This window comes from Coregonus lavaretus (genome assembly GCF_964263955.1).
Source record: "Coregonus lavaretus genome assembly, chromosome: 4".
In the NCBI taxonomy this organism is placed as follows: domain Eukaryota; kingdom Metazoa; phylum Chordata; class Actinopteri; order Salmoniformes; family Salmonidae; genus Coregonus; species Coregonus lavaretus.
Window position 1 is genome coordinate 38465588 of NC_139991.1, and position 20649 is coordinate 38486236.

Below are 20649 nucleotides of genomic sequence, written 5' to 3' on the forward strand. Positions count from 1 at the left end.
AGCTAAAGTGGGCCACCAGTACTTCCCACTAAGGCAGTGCACTGTCCGACCAATACCAGGATGACCAGAGGAGGGTGACATGTGAGCCCAATTATATCAATCGATCACGAACCTCGAGCGGCACGTACTTCTGACCCTCTGGACACTGTGGGGGAGTAGGATCGGTACGTAACGCCCGCTCGATGTCCGCATCAACCTCCCACACCACCGGTGCCACCAGACAAGACTCCGGGAGTATGGGACTGGGCTCAATGGACCTCTCCTCTGTGTCATATAGTCGGGACAGGGCATCTGCCTTAGCGTTCTGTGACCCTGGTCTATAGGTGAGCTTAAATACAAATTGGGAGAGAAACATAGCCCACCTTGCCTGGCGAGGGTTCAGCCTCCTCGCTGCCCGAATGTACTCCAGGTTACGATGGTCAGTCAGAATAAGAAAAGGGTGTTTAGCCCCCTCAAGCCAATGCCTCCACACCTTCAGGGCTTGAACCACAGCTAACAGCTCCCTGTCCCCCACGTCATAATTGCGCTCCGCCGGACTGAGCTTCTTAGAATAGAAAGCACAGGGGCGGAGTTTTGGTGGCGTACCCGAGCGCTGAGACAGCACAGCGCCGATCCCAGCCTCGGACGCATCCACCTCAACTTGGAACGCCAAAGAGGGATCCGGATGTGCCAGCACCGGAGCCGAGGTAAACAGGTCCTTCAGATGTCTAAACGCCCTGTCCACCTCAGCCGACCACTGCAGACGCACCGGACACCCCTTTAGCAGGGAAGTAATGGGAGCTGCTACCTGTCCAAAGCCCTGGATAAACCTCCGGTAGTAATTGGCAAAACCCAAGAACCGCTGCACTTCCTTCACGGTGGTGGGAGTCTGCCAATTACGCACGGCAGAAACGCGGTCAATCTCCATCTCCGCCCCTGACGCGGACAACCGATGTCCCAGGAAGGAGATGGACTCCTGGAAGAACAGACATTTCTCCGCCTTCGCATACAGGTCATGCTCTAACAGTCTACCAAGCACTCGACGCACCAGGGACACATGCTCGGCTCGTGTAGCGGAGTATATTAGAATGTTATCAATATACACCACTACACCCTGTCCATGCAAGTCCCGGAAAATCTCGTCCACAAATGATTGGAAGACTGAAGGAGCATTCATTAAACCGTATGGCATGACAAGGTACTCATAGTGACCCGAGGTGGTACTGAATGCTGTCTTCCACTCATCTCCCTCCCTAATGCGCACCAGGTTGTACGCGCTCCTGAGATCCAATTTTGTGAAGAATCGCGCCCTGTGTAATGACTCCGTCATACTAGCAATCAGAGGGAGAGGATAGCTGTACTTGATTGTGATCTGATTGAGACCACGGTAATCAATACACGGGCGCAAACCCCCATCCTTCTTCTTCACAAAAAATAAACTTGAGGACGCAGGGGAAGTGGACGGCCGTATGTATCCCTGTCTCAGAGATTCGGTGACGTATGTCTCCATAGCCGCCGTCTCCTCCTGCGACAGAGGATACACATGACTACGCGGAAGCGCAGCGCCTACTTGGAGGTCTATCACACAATCCCCCTGTCGATGAGGTGGTAATTGAGTCGCCCTCTTTTTACAGAAGGCGAGTGCCAAATCGGCATACTCAGGTGGAATGTGCATGGTGGGAACTTGGTTCGGGCTTTCCACCGTCGTTGCCCCTACGGAAACACCTACACACCGCCCAAAACACTGATCAGACCATCCCTCGAGAGCCCTCTGTTGCCATGAAATGTTGGGGTCATGAGATGTTAACCAGGGAAGCTCCAACACCATGGGAAACGTAGGAGAATCAATCAAATACAAACGTAGTATCTCCTCATGGCCCTCCTGCGTTTTCATCCTGAGAGGCGCTGTGACTTCCCTAATCAATCCTGACCCCAAAGGGCGGCTATCTAGGGCATGGATGGGGAAGGGCTCATCCACAGGTACAATAGGAATCCCTAACTTATAGGTGAATTGGCAATCAATAAAATTCCCAGCTGCGCCTGAATCTACTAGCGCCTTATGCTGGGAGTGAGGAGAAACCTCGGGAAACACAACTTTAATACACATATGCGCAACAGAGAGCTCTGGGTGAGTTGGATGCCTACTCACCTAGAATGACTCATCAGTGCGCTGCCTACTGCCTCGATTCCTAGGAGACCCTCCCCAGCACCGACCAGCAGTGTGTCCTCTGCGGCCACAGTTGGTGCAGGGAACGGCCTCCCTCCTGGTCTCTCTCCTGGTCTCTCTAGCACCAGCACCTCCGAGCTCCATAGGGGTCGAAGTGCTGGGGGATGGAATGGACGGCCCTGAATCCGGACGTCCGCGGGTAGCCAACAGGGTATCCAGGCGAATAGACATGTCCACCAGTTGGTCGAAGCTGAGGTTGGTGTCCCTGCAGGCCAATTCCCGACGCACATCCTCCCTCAGACCACATCTGTAGTGGTCGATGAGGGCCCTCTCATTCCATCCCGCGTTGGCAGCCAGCGTCCGGAAGTCCAGCGCGAAATCCTGTGCGCTCCTCCTCCCCTGTCTAAGGTAGAATAGACGCTCACCCGCCGCTTTACCCTCTGGTGGATGATCGAATACTGCCCTGAAGCGGTTGGTGAACTCCGCATAATTGACAGTAGCGGCGTCTATTCCCTCCCACTCTGCGTTGGCCCACTCCAGCGCCTTGCCAGACAGACTGGAGATGAGGGCGGACCGAGGGCACCGGGTGGATGGTTGCTAGGTAGAGTTCAACCTGGAGCAGGAAACCCTGACACCCAGCCGCTGTGCCATCATAAGCCCTCGGGAACGAGTGCCGAATCCCACTGGACCCCGGAGGTGAAGCGATGGGCATCGCCAATGGTGGTGGTATCGTTGGAGGAGGCGTAGGCAGATCCCCTCTTTCCCATCGCTCAATAGTGCTCACCACCCGTTCCATGGCGGTGCCGAGAGCCTGGATCATGGCCACTTGGTGTTCGACGCGTTCCTCCATTGATCCAGCTGGCACCGCCGCTCCTGCTGACTCCATGAATGGTGTGTGATTCTGTCAGGGCGACGTGTATGCAGTGAGCGAAGTCAAGCGCAGGACACCGAGCTACTGGCAGACAAACTTTACTAGCAGAGTAATCAAAATACAAACAAAACCTCCAAACAGGGAAGAACAAAATACGCATACACCCGAACACTGCCGACCTCACTGAAAACAATCACACACAATAACCAATGTGAGACAGGGGGTTATAAAGGGAATACAATGTAACATAATGGGAAACAGGTGAAAACAATCAGGACAAACTAGACAAACACCGAAACATAGATCGGTATATATTCTGGAGTATACGCAAATTGGCATCATAAAAACTGAGGCAGCAGACTTTGTGAAAATTTATATTTGTGTCATTCTCAAAACGTTTGACCACGACTGTAGAGCAGGCGTTACGCACAGAGCCATCTCCACCTCAGTGTCCAGCTGGGCTGCAGTACGTGCCTGCTCTTATCCGTGATCGTCTGATCTACTGGGCACACACGTCACCCTCCTTTGGTCACCCAGGTATCGGTCGTACAGTGCGCTGCCTGACCGGAAAGTACTGGTGGCCTACCTTGTCTAAGGACGTGAGGGTGTATGTCTCCTCCTGCTCGGTGTGGCCCAGAGTAAGGCACCTAGGCACCTCCCTGCGGGTAAGTTACAACCTTTACCAGTTCCACAATGACCATGGTCTCACCTGAGTGTTGATTTCCTTACCGATCTTCCCCTCTCCCAATGGTAACACCACCATCCTGGTCATTGTGGACCGCTTTTCCAAGGCCTGCCACCTCCTTCCTCTGCCCGGTCTCTCCACAGCCCTGCAAACTGTGGAGGCCCTGTTTACACACGTCTTCCGGCACTACGGAGTACCAGAGAATATAGTGTCTGACCGGGGTCCCCAGTTCACATCCAAGGTCTGGAAGGCGTTCATGGATTGTCTGGGGGTCTCTGTCAGCCTGACCTCTGGTTTCCACCCCGAGTCTAATGGGCAGGTGGAACATGTCAATCAGGATGTGGGTAGGTTATGCCAGGACCGGCCGGGGGAGTGGTTGGTGTTCTTGCCATGGGCTGAATATGCCCAGAACTCCCTCTGTCACTCCTACACTAACCTAACGCCATTCCAATGTGTTTTAGGTTACCAATCGGTTCTGGAACCGTGGCACCAGAGCCAGATCGAGGCTCCGCGGTTTGTGGGGCTATTCAGTCCTGAGCAGAATCAACGAGGTTACCTATAGGTTATTACTCCCCCATGATTACCGTATTAACCCCTCGTTTCATGTGTCTCTCCTCAGGCCGGTGGTGGCTGGTCCGCTCCAGGAGTCTGATGTGCGGGATGTCCCTCCTCCTCCACTGGACATCGAGGGGGCCCCGGCGTACTCCATCCGTTCCAACCTGGATTTGAGGCGTCAGGTGGGGGGCCTTCAGTGCCTCTTGGAGTGGGAGGGGTACGGTCCGGAAGAACGGTGCTGTGTCCCGTTGAGGGATATCCTCGATCCCTCCCTGTTGCGGGATTTCCACTGTCACCATCCGCCTCGCCCTGCTCCGCATCCTCCTGGCTGTCCCCGAGGCCTGGGTAGGCGCGCTGCTGGAGCTGCGCGTCAAGGGGGGGTGGGGGGTGGGGGAGATGGGGGTACTGTCACGACTTCCTCCGAAGCTGCCCTCCTCCTTGTTCGGGCAGGCTTCGGCGTTTGTCGTCACCGGCCTTCTAGCCACAGTCGCTCCATATCTCATAATTCCATTTGTCCATCTTGTCATTACACACACCTGGTTCATATTCCCCTCATTAGTACGTGTTTAAGTGTTCCCTCTGCCCCCGTGTCCTTGTGGGAGATTGTTCATTGTGAGGATTAGTAGCTCAGTTGAGCTCAGCATTTTTGTATTGCCGGGGTATTTTACCCGTGTGCATGTTTGTTCCAGTGAGCCTGTTTTGCGCACTGGACTGGTTACGCTGGATTACGGAATGAACTCTGTATACTGTGATTTACCCTCCTGCGCCTGACTCCTTCAAATCACGCATCACACATGTTGTGTAAATAAAATGATACAACCCCCCCCCAAAATTCATTTTAATTCCAGATTGTAAGGCAACAAAAAAGGAAAAATGCCAATGGGGGTAAATACACTGCTCAAAAAAATAAAGGGAACACTTAAATAACACAATGTAACTCCAAGTCAATCACACTTCTGTGAAATCAAACTGTCCACTTAGGAAGCAACACTGATTGACAATAAATGTCACATGCTGTTGTGCAAATGGAATAGACAACAGGTGGAAATTATAGGCAATTAGCAAGACACCCCCAATAAAGGACTGGTTTTGCAGGTGGTGACCACAGACCACTTCTCAGTTCCTATGCTTCCTGGCTGATGTTTTGGTCACTTTTGAATGCTGGCGGTGCTTTCACTCTAGTGGTAGCATGAGACGGAGTCTACAACCCACACAAGTGGCTCAGGTAGTGCAGCTCATCCAGGATGGCACATCAATGCGAGCTATGGCAAGAAGGTTTGCTGTGTCTGTCAGCGTAGTGTCCAGAGCATGGAGGTGCTACCAGGAGACAGGCCAGTACATCAGGAGATGTGGAGGAGGTCGTAGGAGGGCAACAACCCAGCAGCAGGACTGCTACCTCCGCCTTTGTGCAAGGAGGAGCAGGAGGAGCATTACCAGAGTCCTGCAAAATGACCTCCAGCAGACCACAAATGTGCATGTGTCTGCTCAAATGGTCAGAAACAGACTCCATGAGGGTGGTATGAGGGCCCGACGTCCACAGGTGGGGGTTGTGCTTACAGCCCAACACCGTGCAGGACGTTTGGCATTTGCCAGAGAACACCAAGATTGGCAAATTCGCCACTGGTGCCCTGTGCTCTTCACAGATGAAAGCAGGTTCACACTGAGCACGTGACAGACGTGACAGAGTCTGGAGACGCCGTGGAGAACGTTCTGCTGCCTGCAACATCCTCCAGCATGACCGGTTTGGCGGTGGGTCAGTCATGGTGTGGGGTGGCATTTCTTTGGGGGGCCGCACAGCCCTCCCTGTGCTCGCCAGAGGTATTCTGACTGCCATTAGGTACCGAGATGAGATCCTCAGACCCCTTGTGAGACCATATGCTGGTGTGGTTGGCCCTGGGTTCCTCCTAATGCAAGACAATGCTAGACCTCATGTGTCTGGAGTGTGTCAGCAATTCCTGCAAGAGGAAGGCATTGATGCTATGGACTGGCCCGCCCGTTCCCCAGACCTGAATCCAATTGAGCACATCTGGGACATCATGTCTCGCTCCATCCACCAACGCCACGTTGCACCACAGACTGTCCAGGAGTTGGCGGATGCTTTAGTCCAGGTCTGGGAGGAGATCCCTCAGGAGACCATCCGCCACCTCATCAGGAGCATGCCCAGGGGTTGTAGGTAGGTCATACAGGCACGTGGAGGCCACACACACTACCGAGCCTCATTTTGACTTGTTTTAAGGACATTATATCAAAGTTGGATCAGCCTGTAGTGTGGTTTTCCACTTTAATTTTGAGGGTGACTCCAAATCCAGACCTCCATGGGTTGATACATTTGATTTCCATTGATCATTTTTGTGTGATTTTATTGTCAGTACATTCAACTATGTAAAGAAAAAAGTATTTAATAAGATTATTTCATTCATTCAGATCTAGGATGTGTTATTTTAGCGTTCCCTTTATTTTTTTGAGCAGTGTACTTTCGCAAGCCACTGTATAACTGCCTTGGCAGCAGCTAATGTGGATCCATAATAAATACAATTACAAATGTATGTAATAACAAAGATCTACTTTATCCATTGTCGATGTAGCACCTTTTTGTTCCTAAAGGTGTTCACGTACTGATAACTATTGTAATAGGTAAAGTTTGAGGGGCCATACAGTGCTCCTTGTTTTATACTTCATTATACATGTACAGTACCAGTTAAATGTTTGGACACACCTACTCATTGTCATGCCCTGGCTCTGGGGACTCTTATCTGTTGAGCCAGGGTGTGGATTTTCTATGTTTTGTTTTCTATGTTTTTGGTTCTAGTTCGTTTTGATTTATGTTGGCCAGGGTGGTTCCCAATCAGAGGCAGCTGTAGCTCGTTGTGTCTGATTGGGGACCATACTTAGGCAGCCTTGTGGCATGTTAGGTTGTGGGATCTTGTTCCGTAAGGTTTTGTGTATAACCTAGGACTTCACGTATCGTTTGGTTTATTGTTTTGGTTCGTGTTGTGTACGCAATAAAGGATGTACGCTTATCACGCTGCGCCTTGGTCCGCTTCATCTGTCAGCGATCGTGACACTCATTCAAGGGTTTTTCTTTATTTTTACTATTTTCTACATTGTAGAATAGTAGTGAAAACATCAAAACTATGAAATAACACATATGGAATCATGTAGTAACCAAAAAAGTGTTAAAGAAATCAAAACATATTTTATATTTGAATTTCTTCAAAGTAGCCACCCTTTGCCTTGATGACAGCTTTGCACACTTTTTGCATTTTCAGATCTCTCAAGAGATGTTAAATCAGATTCAAATCCGGGCTCTGGCTGGGCCACTCAAGGACATTCAGAGACTTGTCCCGAAGCCACTCCTGCATTGTCTTGGCTGTGTGTTTAGGGTCGTTGTCCTGTTGGAAGGTCCTGAGGGCTCTGGGGCAGGTTTTCATCAAGGATCTCTCTGTAATTTGCTCCATTCATCTTTCCTTCGATCCTGACTAGTCTCCCAGTCCCTGCCACTGAAAAATATCCCCACAGCATGATGCTGCCACCACCATGCTTCACTGTAGGGATGGTATTGGCCAGGTGATGAGCGGTGCCTGGTTTCCTCCAGATTATTTATTCCCTTTTATTTATGAAAAGAAGCTGATACTGGCTTTTATTTTTCATGATTTATTTCTGATATTTTAGCCTAATTAACTTGATTTATATTATGCTGTTCCTTTCCCCCCAAAAACGTAAATGCATTTTACAGTAGCCTATGTATTGCCTAAAACATCCGTTAATACATTTGAATTCCTTCAAAATGGAAACAACATATTGTCACGGATCCCCCTGGTACTGCAGCTCATTCCGGTCTACATCACCGGCTTTCTAGGCGTCACTGACACGGATCATTTCCACCAACCCCGGACTGTCTTGTCTCATTACGCACACCTGGCTCCCATTCCTACTGATTAGTATGTATATATATATATATATATGTGCCCTCTGTTCCCCATTGTCCTTGTCGATTATTGCCTCATGTCCGTTGGTCTCATGAGTACCGTGTATTGTGCTCTTGTGATTATGGGTCTCGTCCCCGTGTATTTGTTTGTAGGTTTACACCTTGCTCTTTTGTTTGGGTTACATCCCAGTGTTATATATATATACACGTTTGTTTTGGGCTTCTTCCCCGTCGTTTATCATGACGTACCTTGTGTTGGGTGGAGTAAATAAAACCCCTAATACGTATTCCTGCGCCTGTCTTCAAATCATTATACAACGTGACAGAATAATCGACCCATAAAATGGAGACAGCGGAAAGGCAGAGCTGGCGACCATCGTAGAGATAGTCCTCGTGATGCTGGACTGTCTCTCCAGACTCGGCAGCGCCATGGACAGCATGCTGGCAACCATCCTGCATTTGGAGAGGAATGTGCAGTCTCTCCAGTCTCCAGCGTCGGTTCTGGCACCAGCCCCCACACCACCACTACCTGCCTCCGTCCCATCGGAGCCGGTTCACGGAATACCCCTGTCCCTCCCGGAGCGCTTTGATGGGATTCCTTCTGCAATGTGACCTGTACCTCGCTCGCTATGCCCAGGCTGTCTCCGGGAGAGACAGGGTTGCCACAGTCATCTCGGCACTGAATGGAAGGGCCCTGGACTGGGGTGCCGCGGTCTGGGAAACGGGTGGACCCGAGGTCGAGTCCTACGAACGCTTAACCCTCCTCTTCCGCTCGGTGTTTGATCATCCTGTGGAGGGCCGAGATGGGGGTGGGCGTCTACTCTGACTACGCCAGGGATCTAGGACTGCCTCGGAATTCGCCCTGGATTTCCGGACCATCGTGGCCTCCACCGGATGGAATGAGTCGGCTCTGGTCACCATTTTCCGCAGCGGACTGCAGGAGGAGGTACCAGCTCATCAGCATGGCGATCCGGTTGGACAATCTCCTGCGGTCCCAACGAAGACCTGTGCGGAATCCGGAGCCCATGCTACACCTGCTCCGTGGCCAGAGCCGATGGAGGTGGGCTCTGCACGTTTACCCAAGGCAGAGCGTAGGAGAAGGAGGAATCTGTGTCTCTGCTTATATTGTGGAGAAAGGGGTAATTTCTCCCCGACCTGCCCCCTATCCACTAATAGGCGAGGAGGTGACAAGCCAGGGAATTCTCCTGCTCCAACACAGGAGTGTCAGGGGAGGTGTCTCGCGGTGTCTGTCAACACCACTACAGTGGAAAGTCCGGACCACGCCACTCAAGTGGATTTACCGGAGGAATACCTGGATCTGCACCGGGTTTTTTCTAAGATCCAGGCTAAACGCCTGCCTCCTCATCACTCCTGGGACTGTGCCATTGACATGCTGTCTGACGCAGCCCTCCCGAGAGGACACGTCTATCCCCTCTCCTACGCGGAGACCGAGGTAATGGAGACCTACATACAGAAGACCCCCATCATCCCTCCGTTCCCTATCACCGTGCCAGTGGTGTGGGACATGGACGCCGAAATACGGCAGGCCCTGCGTACGAAACCCGCACCTGCAAGGTGCCGGAGAACCACGCCTACGTGCCCACGGGTGTGCGGGACCGCCTCCTTTCCTGGGCGCACAAGGCGCCTGTGTCGGGTCATCCTGGGATAGGCCGTACCATCGCCTGCCTGACTGAGAAGTACTGGAGGCCCACCTTAGCTAGGGACTTCCGGGTTTACGTCTCTTCCTGCTCCATCTGTGCCCAGTCTAAGACACTCAGACACCTCCCTTATGGAAAGCTCTTTCCCCTGCCGGTTCCAAAACGACCCTGGTCTCACCTCTCGGTGGACTTTGTCACTGACCTTCCCCACTCCCAGGGGAACACCACCGTCCTCGTCGTTGTGGACCGGTTTTCCTAAGCTTGTCGCCTCCTTCCTCTGCCTGGGCTCCCATCGGCCATGCAAAACGCGGAGGCTCTTTTTACGCACATCTTCCGGCACTATGGGATCTCGGAGAACATTGTGTCAGACCATGGTCTTCAGTTTACCTCACGCGAATGGAAAGCGCTCATGGAACGCCTGGGGGTCACGGTCAGTCTCACCTCCGGGTACCGTCCTCAAGCTAATGGGTAGGTTGAGAGGGTTAATCAGGAAGTGGGAAGGTTCCTGAGGTGTTACTGTCAGGCCGGGGGAGTGGCCGGATTTTCTACCTTGGGCTGAGTACGCACAGAATTCCCTCTGCCACTCCTACACTAACCTCACTCCTTTCCAGTGCGTGTTGGGGTACCAGCTGGCCCTGGCACCTTGGCATCCGAGCCAGACTGAAGCCCCTGCGGTGGACGAGTGGTTTCGGCGCGCTGACGAGATCTGGAATGCTGCACACACTCGTCTCCAGCAGGCCGTGCGTCGACACAAAGAACAGGCCAACCTCCATCGCAGTGAGGCGCCTGTTTTCTTTCCAGGCGACCGGGTCTGGCTCACCACCCCGGAACCTGCCCCTCCACTTGCCCTGCCGGAAGCTGAGTCCGCGGTTTGTTGTGCCGTTTAAGAGGAGGGTTAATGAGGTAACGTACCGTTTACAACTCCCTGATGATTACCGCATTAACCCGACTTTTCATGTGTCTGTCCTCAGGCCAGTGGTGCCTGGTCCCCTCGCTGAAGCTGGACCCGGGGGGGGGGGGGGGGGGGGGGGGGTTACTGTCACGGATCCCCCTGGTACTGCTGCTCATTCCGTTCATCAGTTCCGGAGGTCTACGTCACCGGCTTTCTAGGCGTCACTGACATGGAATATTACCACCAACCCCGGACTGTCTTGTCTCATTACGCACACCTGGTTCCCATTCCCACTGATTAGTATGTGTATATATGTGCCCTCTGTTCCCAATTGTCCTTGTCGATTATTGTCCCATGTCCGTTGCTCTTGTGAGTACCGTGTATTGTGCTCTTGTGATTTAAGGTCTCGTCCCGTGTATTTGTTTGGAGGTTTACACCTCGCTCTTCTTTTTGGTTTACATCCCAGTGTTATATACAGTTGAAGTCGGAAGTTTACATACACTTAGGTTGGAGTCATTAAAACTTGTTTTTCAACCACTCCACAAATTTCTTGTTAACAAACTATAGCTTGTTTCTTGGTGACTATACTATTTTAACTCAGCTTGTTGCAATGATCATGAGAACGGTGAGGAATCAGCCCAGAACTACACGGGAGGATCTTGCCAATGATCTCAAGGCAGCCGGGACCATAGTCACCAAGAAAACAATTTGTAACACACTACGCCGTGAAGGACTGAAATCCTGCAGCGCCTGCAAGGTCCCCCTGCTCAAGAAAGCACATATACAGGGCCGTCTGAAGTTTGCCAACGAACATCTGAATGATGCAGAGGAGAACTGGGTGAAAGTGTTGTGGTCAGATGAGACCAAAATCGAGCTCTTTGGCATCAACTCAACTCGCCGTGTTTGGAGAAGGAGGAATGCTGCCTATGACCCCAAGAACACCATCCCCACCGTCAAACATGGAGGTGGAAACATTATGCTTTGGGGGTGTTTTTCTGCTAAGGGGACAGGACAACTTCACCACATCAAAGGGACGATGGACAGGGCCATGTACCGTCAAATCTTGGGTGAGAACCTCCTTCCTTCAGCCAGGGCATTGAAAATGGGTCGTGGAAGGGTATTCCAGCATGACAATGACCCAAAACACATGGCCAAGGCAACAAAGGAGTGGCTCAAGAAGAAGCACATTAAGGTCCTGTAGTGGCCTAGCCAGTCTCCAGACCTTAATCCCATAGAAAATCTGTGGAGGGAGCTGAAGGTTTGAGTTGCCAAACATCAGCCTCGAAACCTTAATGGAGAAGATCTGCAAAGAGGAGTTGGACAAAATCCCTCTTGAGATGTGTGCAAACCTGGTGCCAACTACAAGAAACGTCTGACCTCTGTGATTGCCAACAAGGGTTTTGCCACCAAGTACTAAGTCATGTTTTGCAGAGGGGTCAAATACTTATTTCCCTCATTAAAATGCAAATCAATTCATAACATTTTTGACATACGTTTTTCTGGATTTATTTGTTGTTATTCTGTCTCTCACTGTTCAAATAAACCTACCATTAAAATTTATAGACTGATCATGTCTTTGTCAGTGGGCACACGTACAAAATACGCAGGGGATCAAATGCTTTTTTCCCTCATTGTACATGTGTTTGTTTTGGGCTTCTTCCCCGTCGTTTTTCATGACGTACCTTGTGTTGGGTGGAGTAAATAAAACCCAAAATTCCTGCGCCTGTCTTCATATCATAATACAACGTGACATATCCTAATGTTAGAAAGTAGAATATAAACTAGATATAGGCTACTATGGGTGGGGTAGGCTAAATAATTACAACCGAATAGGCCTAAAGAACTGTCAATGACTAATCATATCAATAGATGGAATCAGTGAATTAATGGCTGCAGCAACAGATGAGGCCTAATTAGACAAAATAACAATTCAGTCGTTTAAACGACAGTGTACTTTTTTTTCCTTTTTTTTTTCCTTGGCCTTCAGGGCTTCCGTAAGATCTGCAGAGAGGAAGATCCATTGCTTCAAACTTGTGAGGCAAAAAAAAGTCACATTTCCATTCAAATGCAAATGCAGTTTTATATTAAAAGAGAGCAAAGGGATAATTCACTATATCACACAACACAGCTTGTTAGTACTGCAGGAAATACATATTGTATTTTTCATATTTACACATTAAGTGACAACCAAACAAAGAAATCATAAATATCTCTTTTAGTTAACTTTACAACAGTTATATGTGACCAATATTTCTTAACATAAAACAGCATTATTAAATAAATGTCAGCAACCCTATCATTTACAATGTTTGGAAACACAGTGGTTAAATAATCCAGCAAAACAAAATGTTCTTCTCCAGTGAGTAATATTAATACAAGTCAAAACAATCATGAAATCCCTTTTGTACAAAATCCCTTTGTACAAAATCAACACAATATCTTAGACAATTTGTCTGCTTAAAATGCATGGTCAAATCTGTACAGTTTAGCAACCTTCGCTGAGTGGGTGGGATTCTGTGTGTTAGCATAGTTAATGATTGAAGCGTTGGTCAGATTGATGTGTCTGTGATCCAACCATCAGAGACCTCAGGTAAAGTAGCTGCCAAGACCTTCTCTCATTGGCATCAGTGCTGTGGAATTCCCGTCTAGCAGCAAATCAGCATGTTGCTGAACTTGTTGAAGTTACTTCAATATATATGGTTTGAGAACTCAAACTGATATCTGTCCAGAGCAACGCTCCAATGCCTACCCTCTGCATTTCCATGACAGATAGAACAGTACAAAACAATGTTAATCTAAGGGCTAGATTCAATCCGTAACACTGAAGATCTGCACGATTGAAATTTAAAGGCAATGTGCTCACGTTCACGGAGACTGCATTCAGGGTAAACGCTGCATATGTCGGCTCAATTGGAAATTACCTTTCAATTTCAATTGCGCTAGAATGCAGATCTTCAGCGATAAGGCTTGAATCTAGGCCTTAATGTAATATATATTGTTTTTACTTGAATAATATGAATGGTTCCTTAAGTTGTCAGTGGTATATTTTTTGTCTAAGGTAACACCTCTGTGATTTATGGTTCATGGTAATCTCATTTACTGTACAGCGCATTCAGAAAGTATTCAGACCCCTTGACTTTTTCCACATTTTGTTACGTTACAGCCTTATTCTAAAATAGATTCGTTTTTTTCCCCTCATCAATCTACACACAATACCCCATAATGACAACACAGAAAATGGGTTTTAGAAATGTCTGAAAATATATAAAATAAAAATTGGAAATATCACATTTACATAAGTATTCAGACCCTTTACTCAGTACTCTGTTGAAGAACCTTTGGCAGCGATTACAGCCTCGAGTCTTCTTGGGTATGACGCTACAAGCTTGGCACACCTGTATTTGGGGAGTTTCTCCCATTCTTCTCTGCAGATCCTCTCAAGCTCTGTCAGGTTGGATGGGGAGCGTTGCTGCACAGCTATTTTCAGGTCTCTCCAGAGATGTTTGATCGGGTTCAAGTCCGGGCTCTGGCTGGGCCACTCAAGGACATTGAGAGACTTGTCCCGAAGCCACTCCTGCGTTGTCTTGGCTGTGTGCTTAGGGTTGTTGTCCTGTTGGAAGGTGAACCTTCACCCCAGTCTGAGGTCCTGAGTGCTCTGGAGCAGGTTTTCATCAAGGATCTCTCTGTACTTTGCTCCCGTTCATCTTTCCCTTGATCCTGACTAATATCCCAGTCCCTGCCGCTGAAAAACATCCCCACAGCATGACGCTGCCACCACCATGCTTCACCGTAGGGATGGTGCCAGGTTTCCTCCAGACGTGACGCTTGGCATTCAGTCCAAAGAGTTCAACCTTGGTTTCATCAGATCAGAGAATCTTGTTTCTCATGGTCTGAGAGTCTTTAGGTGCCTTTTGGCAAACTCCAACATGTGCCTTATACTGAGGAGTGGCTTCCGTCTGGCCACTCTACCATAAAGACCTAATTGTTGGAGTGCTGCAGAGATGGTTGTCCTTCTGGAAGGTTCTCCCATCTCCACAGAGGAACTCTAGAGTTCTGTCAGAGTGACCATCGGGTTCTTGGTCACCTCCCCGACCAAGGCCCTTCTCCCCCAATTGCTCAGTTTTGCCGGGCGGCCAACTCTAGGAAGAGTCTTGGTGGTTCCAAACTTCTTCCATTTAAGAATGATGGAGGCCACTGTGTTCTTGGGCACCTTCAATGCTGCAGAAATTGTTTGGTACCCTTCTTCAGATCTGTGCCTCGACAAAATCTTGTCTCGGAGCTCTACGGACAATTTCTCTGACCTCATAGCTCGTTAATTTTTTTTTTCTTTGGGACCTTATATAGACAGGTGTGTGCCTTTCCAAATCATGTCCAATCAATTGAATTTACCACAGTTGGACTCCAATCAAGTTGTAGAAACATCTCAAGGATGATCAATGTAAACGGGATGCACCTGAGCTCAATTTCGAGTCACATTGCAAAGGGTCTGAATACTTATGTATCTGTTTTTTATTTTAAATAAATGTGCAAAAATTACTAAAAACCTGCTTTCACTTTGTCATTATGGGGTATTGTGTGAAGATTGATGAGGTAAAAAAAAGTGTTTAATCCATTTTAGAATAAGGCTGTAATGTAAAAAAATGTGGAAAAAGGTCAAGGAGTCTGAATACTTTCCGAATGCACTGTATGTGTTCAATATTTCACAAAGGGCAACCTTGTCAAATGACATAATACACTGAAGCCTATTCTATTGTCTAGACTAGAACAGTGGACACTAAGTGCACAGTGCTTTACAGGTTCAGAGATGACAGATATCTGCTTTAATCAGAACAGCTAAAAGAATACCAAGCACATTTTACAACCTCCAAGAAATATAAAACTGAGGAAAGAAAAAAATGAAAATAATGTTTGGCACTTATACTTCATCGAGACTGCTATTCCCCGAGGACCAGAAATGGTTTACTTGCAGTTTACTTTAGATGTTATAAAATGAATGGATTTCAACGATTGCTAATGCAGTTTCCAGTACCAGTCTAAAGAACCAGTTTCCAGTACCAGTCTAGAGTACCCATTTTCAGTACCAATCTAGAGTACCAGTTTCCAGTACCAGTCTAGAGTACCCATTTTCAGTACCAATCTAGAGTACCAGTTCCCAGTACCAGTCTAGAGTACCAGTGTCCAGTACCAGTTTAGAGTACCAGTTTCCAGTACCAGTCTAGAGTACCAGTTAAGAGAGACCAGATAGATAAGTCCATGGTTGGATTTAGAAGAGTAGGTATACAATGCGAAACATATGTCTGAAACAGATTGTCCCATTCCTGTGCTCTCCCATAGGTAACTGTCTGTCTGTCTGTCCGTCCTTTACGTGGCACATATCTCATACAATTTCTTCTAATGTAGATGTAGCGAAGCTCCACCCTTTGGCACTGTCATAAATACAGTTCTACACAACACTCTCATCATTCTCTAAAATCAGCAAAAACCCACTCAAAGAACACAAAGTTCATAAATACAGTTCATAAGGACATGGTATATGATGAGTGGCATATAGAGGTGAGAGCAGTTTGTTACATAGTCTCCTGCGGGAGTATATCGTTTTTAGCTTTGCCAAAAAGTTCACAAAAAATGCAATGTTATAAACAACTAAGCAGCCCTCACCTTGAGGGGTTGAATTCTTTAAAAAGGCTCCAGATGTCATTTCATTCTCTTTTTATCATTTCCTTTCTCAGTGTCTTTTTTTTGCTTTCTTTTTCCAGCATGTTTGTAAATTGTCATTCAGTCTGTTGCCTGAAGAGGGTAGCAGTGAGTCAGTCTGCGGTTGTGAGAGGGTAGTGGTGAGAGTGCCGGTGTGTGTGTGTGTGTGTAGGACGAAGTCCAGCGGGTGGAGGAGATGCCAGGTTTGTATGCATGCATAAATGTTTGTGTGTAGCATGAAGTATGTATGTGGCTGTAGTGTTTGTATGTACCACCTATCTATGTGAGTGTCAGTTTGTGTATGACTCACTGTGGCCTGAAGCGTAAGTACGTACCGTTTACATATGAGTACTGTATGTATGTGTATATTGTATACAGGTGTGTGTGTGTGTGTGTGTATAGGGGTGTGTAGTTGAAGGGGTCAGGAGGACTAAGGGGGAAGAGTAGGAGTAGGGAGGCAGTGAATCGAGAGGCCTCCCTTACACCTCGCTCTCGGTGGAGGGTTTACGCGCGGGGGTCCAGCCGGTGTCGGGCAGGCTGTGTTGGGGGTGTCGTTGGGGTGTGGCTGTGGCGGGGGTCAGCGTGTTTATGGACGAGCACTCCGACGTCTCCTCTTGGAGCAGCTGCTCCGTCTCGCCGTCGTCCAGCGAGGCGCTGCTGGCCTGCAGGGACACAGTGTCCGTGCGCATGCACGTGTGCAGACCGCCCCGCGACGGCTTCAGCTGCTTCAGGTCCTCCCAGTACAGCTCCTCGCTGGAGAGGAGACACACGCCCTCCACGATGCGGATCTTCTCCTTGGTGTAGCCGCTGTCCCCGCCCCCCTGAGGAAGTAGGAAGGAGAAAGAAGACACAGTAGAAAGGTTAGCTATGTTAGCCTAGCGCACGACGTAGACATCACCCATAATCACAGATCTAGGGTCAGATGATCATATCCCCAAAAGCATCTGAGGGGATGAAGAATATCTGACCCTGCATAAGTAGTTAGTAGAAAACTAAGCCTGTATCAGTGGTTAGACAGCAGCCATTTTGGAATAACTCATCAGAAAACTACTACAAACACTCCAGAGCAGGATGTTGTTGTAAATCTCTACCCATGCACAGTGGTAGTTTGCTTTTCAGTGAGATGTCCTCAAAACTGTAACTAGGCCACTCACGAACATTCAATGTTGTCTTGGTAAGCAACTCCAGTGTATATTTGGCCTTGTGTTTTAGGTTATTGTCCTGCTGAATGGTGAATTTGTCTCCCAGTGTCTGTTTGAAAGCAGACTGAACCAGGTTTTCCTCTAGGATTTTAGCTCTATTCCATTTATTTATATCCTAAAAAACTCCCTTGCCAATGACAAGCATATCCATAACATGATGTAGCCACAACCATGCTTGAAAATATGAAGAGTGGTATTCAGTGACGTGTTGTGTTAGATTTGCCCCAAACATAACACTTTGTATTTAGGACATAAAGTTAATTCCTTAGCCAATTTTTTTGCAGTATTACTTTAGTACCTTGTTGCAAACAGGATGCATGTTTTGGAATCTTTTTATTCTGTACAGGCTTTCTTTTCACTCTGTCATTTAGGTTAGTATTGTGGAGTAAATACAATGTTGACCCATCCTCAGTTTTCTCCAATCACAGCCATTAACCCTAACCCTGAGCGGTTTCCTTCCTCTCCGGCAACGGAGTTAGGAAGGACGCCCAAGTGACTGGGTGTATTCATACAACATCCAAAGTGTAATTAATAACTTTACCATGCTCAAAGGGATATTCAATGTCTGCTTTTTTTTTTTACCCATCTACCAATAGGTTCCCTTCTTTGCGAACCATTTGAAAACCTCCCTGGTCTTTGTGGTTGAATCTGTGTTTGAAATTCACTGCTCGACTGAGGGACCTTACAGGTCATTAATTGTATGTGTGGGGTACAGAGATGAGGTAGTCATTCAGAAATTAAGTTAATCATTTCTGAATGATTAACAGAATGCAGAACAGGATGCAGAAAGGGAGGAGAGGAGGGTTGAGGAGGCAGAATCAGGAGATTGGAGGGAGAAGGAGTGGACCTCTATACCAGGCGGTGTCAGAGGAAGGCCCTCAAAATTGTCAAAGACTCCAGTCACCCTAGTCATAGACTGTTCTCTCTGCTACCGCACGGCAAGCGGTACCGGAGTGCCAAGTCTAGGTCCAAAAGACTTCTCAACAGCTTCTACCCCCAAGCCATAAGACTCCTGAACAGCTAATCATGGCTACCCGGACTATTTGCACTGCCCCCCCACCCCATACTTTTTACGCTGCTGCTACTCTGTTAAGTATTTATGCATAGTCACTTTAACTCTACCCACATGTACATATTACCTCAACTACCTCAACTAGCCGGTGCCCCCGCACATTGACTATGCAACGGTACCCCCCTGTATATATAGCCTCCCTACTGTCACTTTATTCTATTGTATATATAGCCTCCCTACTGTCACTTTATTTTTACTTCTGCTCTTTTTTTCTCAACACTTTTTTGTTGTTGTTTTATTCTTACTTTTTTGTTTAAAATAAATGCACTGTTGGTTAAGGGCTGTAAGTAAGCATTTCACTGTAATGTCTGCACCTGTTGTATTCGGCGCATGTGACCAATAAAATTTGATTTGATTTGATTTGATTTGATCATTTCACTATCAGTTAATCCATGCAACTTATTATGTGACTTAAGTAAATTTTTACTCCTGAACTTATTTAGACTTGCAACAAAAAAAAAGGAGTTGAATACTTATTGACACAAGACATTTCAGCATTTTATTTTAAATTAATTTGTAAAAATGTAGAAGAACATATTCCACTGACATTATGGGGTATTGTGTGTAGGCCAGCGACACACAATCTCAATTTAATCAATTTTAAATTCAGGCTGTAACACAACAAATGTGGAAAAAGTCAAGGGGTGTGAATACTTTCTGAAGGCACTGTACGTCTCTACATTTGTTAAATAATTAGTTAAGTCAGTCATCAGAAACAGAAAGAGTCAGTTGTCATGTATGACCAAGCAGAGGAACAATAGTAGAGAGAGAGAGAGAGAGAGAGAGAGAACATGTACACATGCAAGGTGAAGGTGGGGACGAGAGAGGGAGAGAGAGAGAGATACAAAGGCGTGAGAGATACAGGAGGAGTGAAAGAGAGAGTGATAGGTTGATTGATTGGAGGGATTCCCCCATGCAGTGTGTGACTACCTCTCCGCAGGACAAAACAGGTCAAAAGAATAAAGGAGAGAGGCTGTTGTAAGGATGAGAGAGCTGCAGTGAAGGCGAGGGGGAAGAGAAGAAAGGAGAGATGAGTGGAGGGGTCGGTCACCACTTGTGCCTCTTCATGTTTGGTTATAATTAAACTACTGTAAAGCAATCTATCTAAAGCATAGGAGATAGAGACAAACATTGAAAACTGGTATTTGTCTCAATGGTTACTTCCAGCCATACCATTTGAAACCCTTTGGTCACAATAGGCATACCGAAACCCAATGGTTTCACATCAAATGTATCCGTTCCTCTATTAAACATTAGTTACTTTCTTATTCTCATTATAAGAGAATAACATACATTTCCATTTCACTTTCAAATCGTGATTTCACCTTCAATTCACTTTTATGCTTTAGTCCCTCCAGAAAAAGAACTGCTGCAAATGCTGCACATGCAAAAATGCTTAGCTAGATTAGAACACTGTCGACATTTTCTTGAAATACTAAATAGGCCTGGATAGTTACCTCTTTCTTATATCGTAGCTGGTTGTAAATGGCCGGCTTTTGAGAGGTCTCGATCTTGACCTCTTGCGTTGACGTCCTGTATGAGGGGTTACTGTAGGTCAGGTTGCTCACCCCGGGGTCAGCAAACTTTGACTTTTTGTGTCTGAGGAAAGAAAGATGGGAAAACATTGTACACACAGTCCACTGGTTAAAACTGTCCATGGGGTGGCTTTCTAGGTTAGCTCCCACAACAGACAAATGTCACAGGTCTAACGTAGCTTCCTCTCTGTGTGTTCTTTATCTGCACTGACATGAAACGATAAGTTACATGACAGTAACATCGGCGAAATCTATTGGTGCTCAATTTGTTTTCACCTAATCACTTATTTCAGATCTGGGCAGATAAAGGGATGGAGAATAGACATATTTATTTTATTACTAGCACTGACTTTGCTGGTGACTGCTTAATCAAGGAACATTTTACTTACTATGACTGATGTGGTTGTCTCA

At 47.5% G+C, this 20649-nt stretch overlaps 1 protein-coding gene across 2 annotated transcripts in view; it reads right to left on the minus strand.

Annotated features, from left to right (window-relative positions):
- Positions 1-12935: 12935 nt before the first annotated feature.
- The window catches only part of LOC311128448 (low-density lipoprotein receptor-related protein 4-like), a 233277-nt gene continuing 225563 nt past the window's right edge, over positions 12936-20649 (minus strand). For both annotated transcript variants that reach the window (XM_084160595.1, XM_084160594.1), the window contains exons 37-38: positions 20161-20302; positions 12936-17250 (exon numbers count right to left, since the gene is read on the minus strand). In XM_084160595.1, coding sequence (XP_084016721.1) covers positions 16909-17250; positions 20161-20302 — 484 coding nt within the window. In that variant the 3' untranslated portion in view covers positions 12936-16908. The remainder of the gene's footprint in view (positions 17251-20160; positions 20303-20649) is intronic.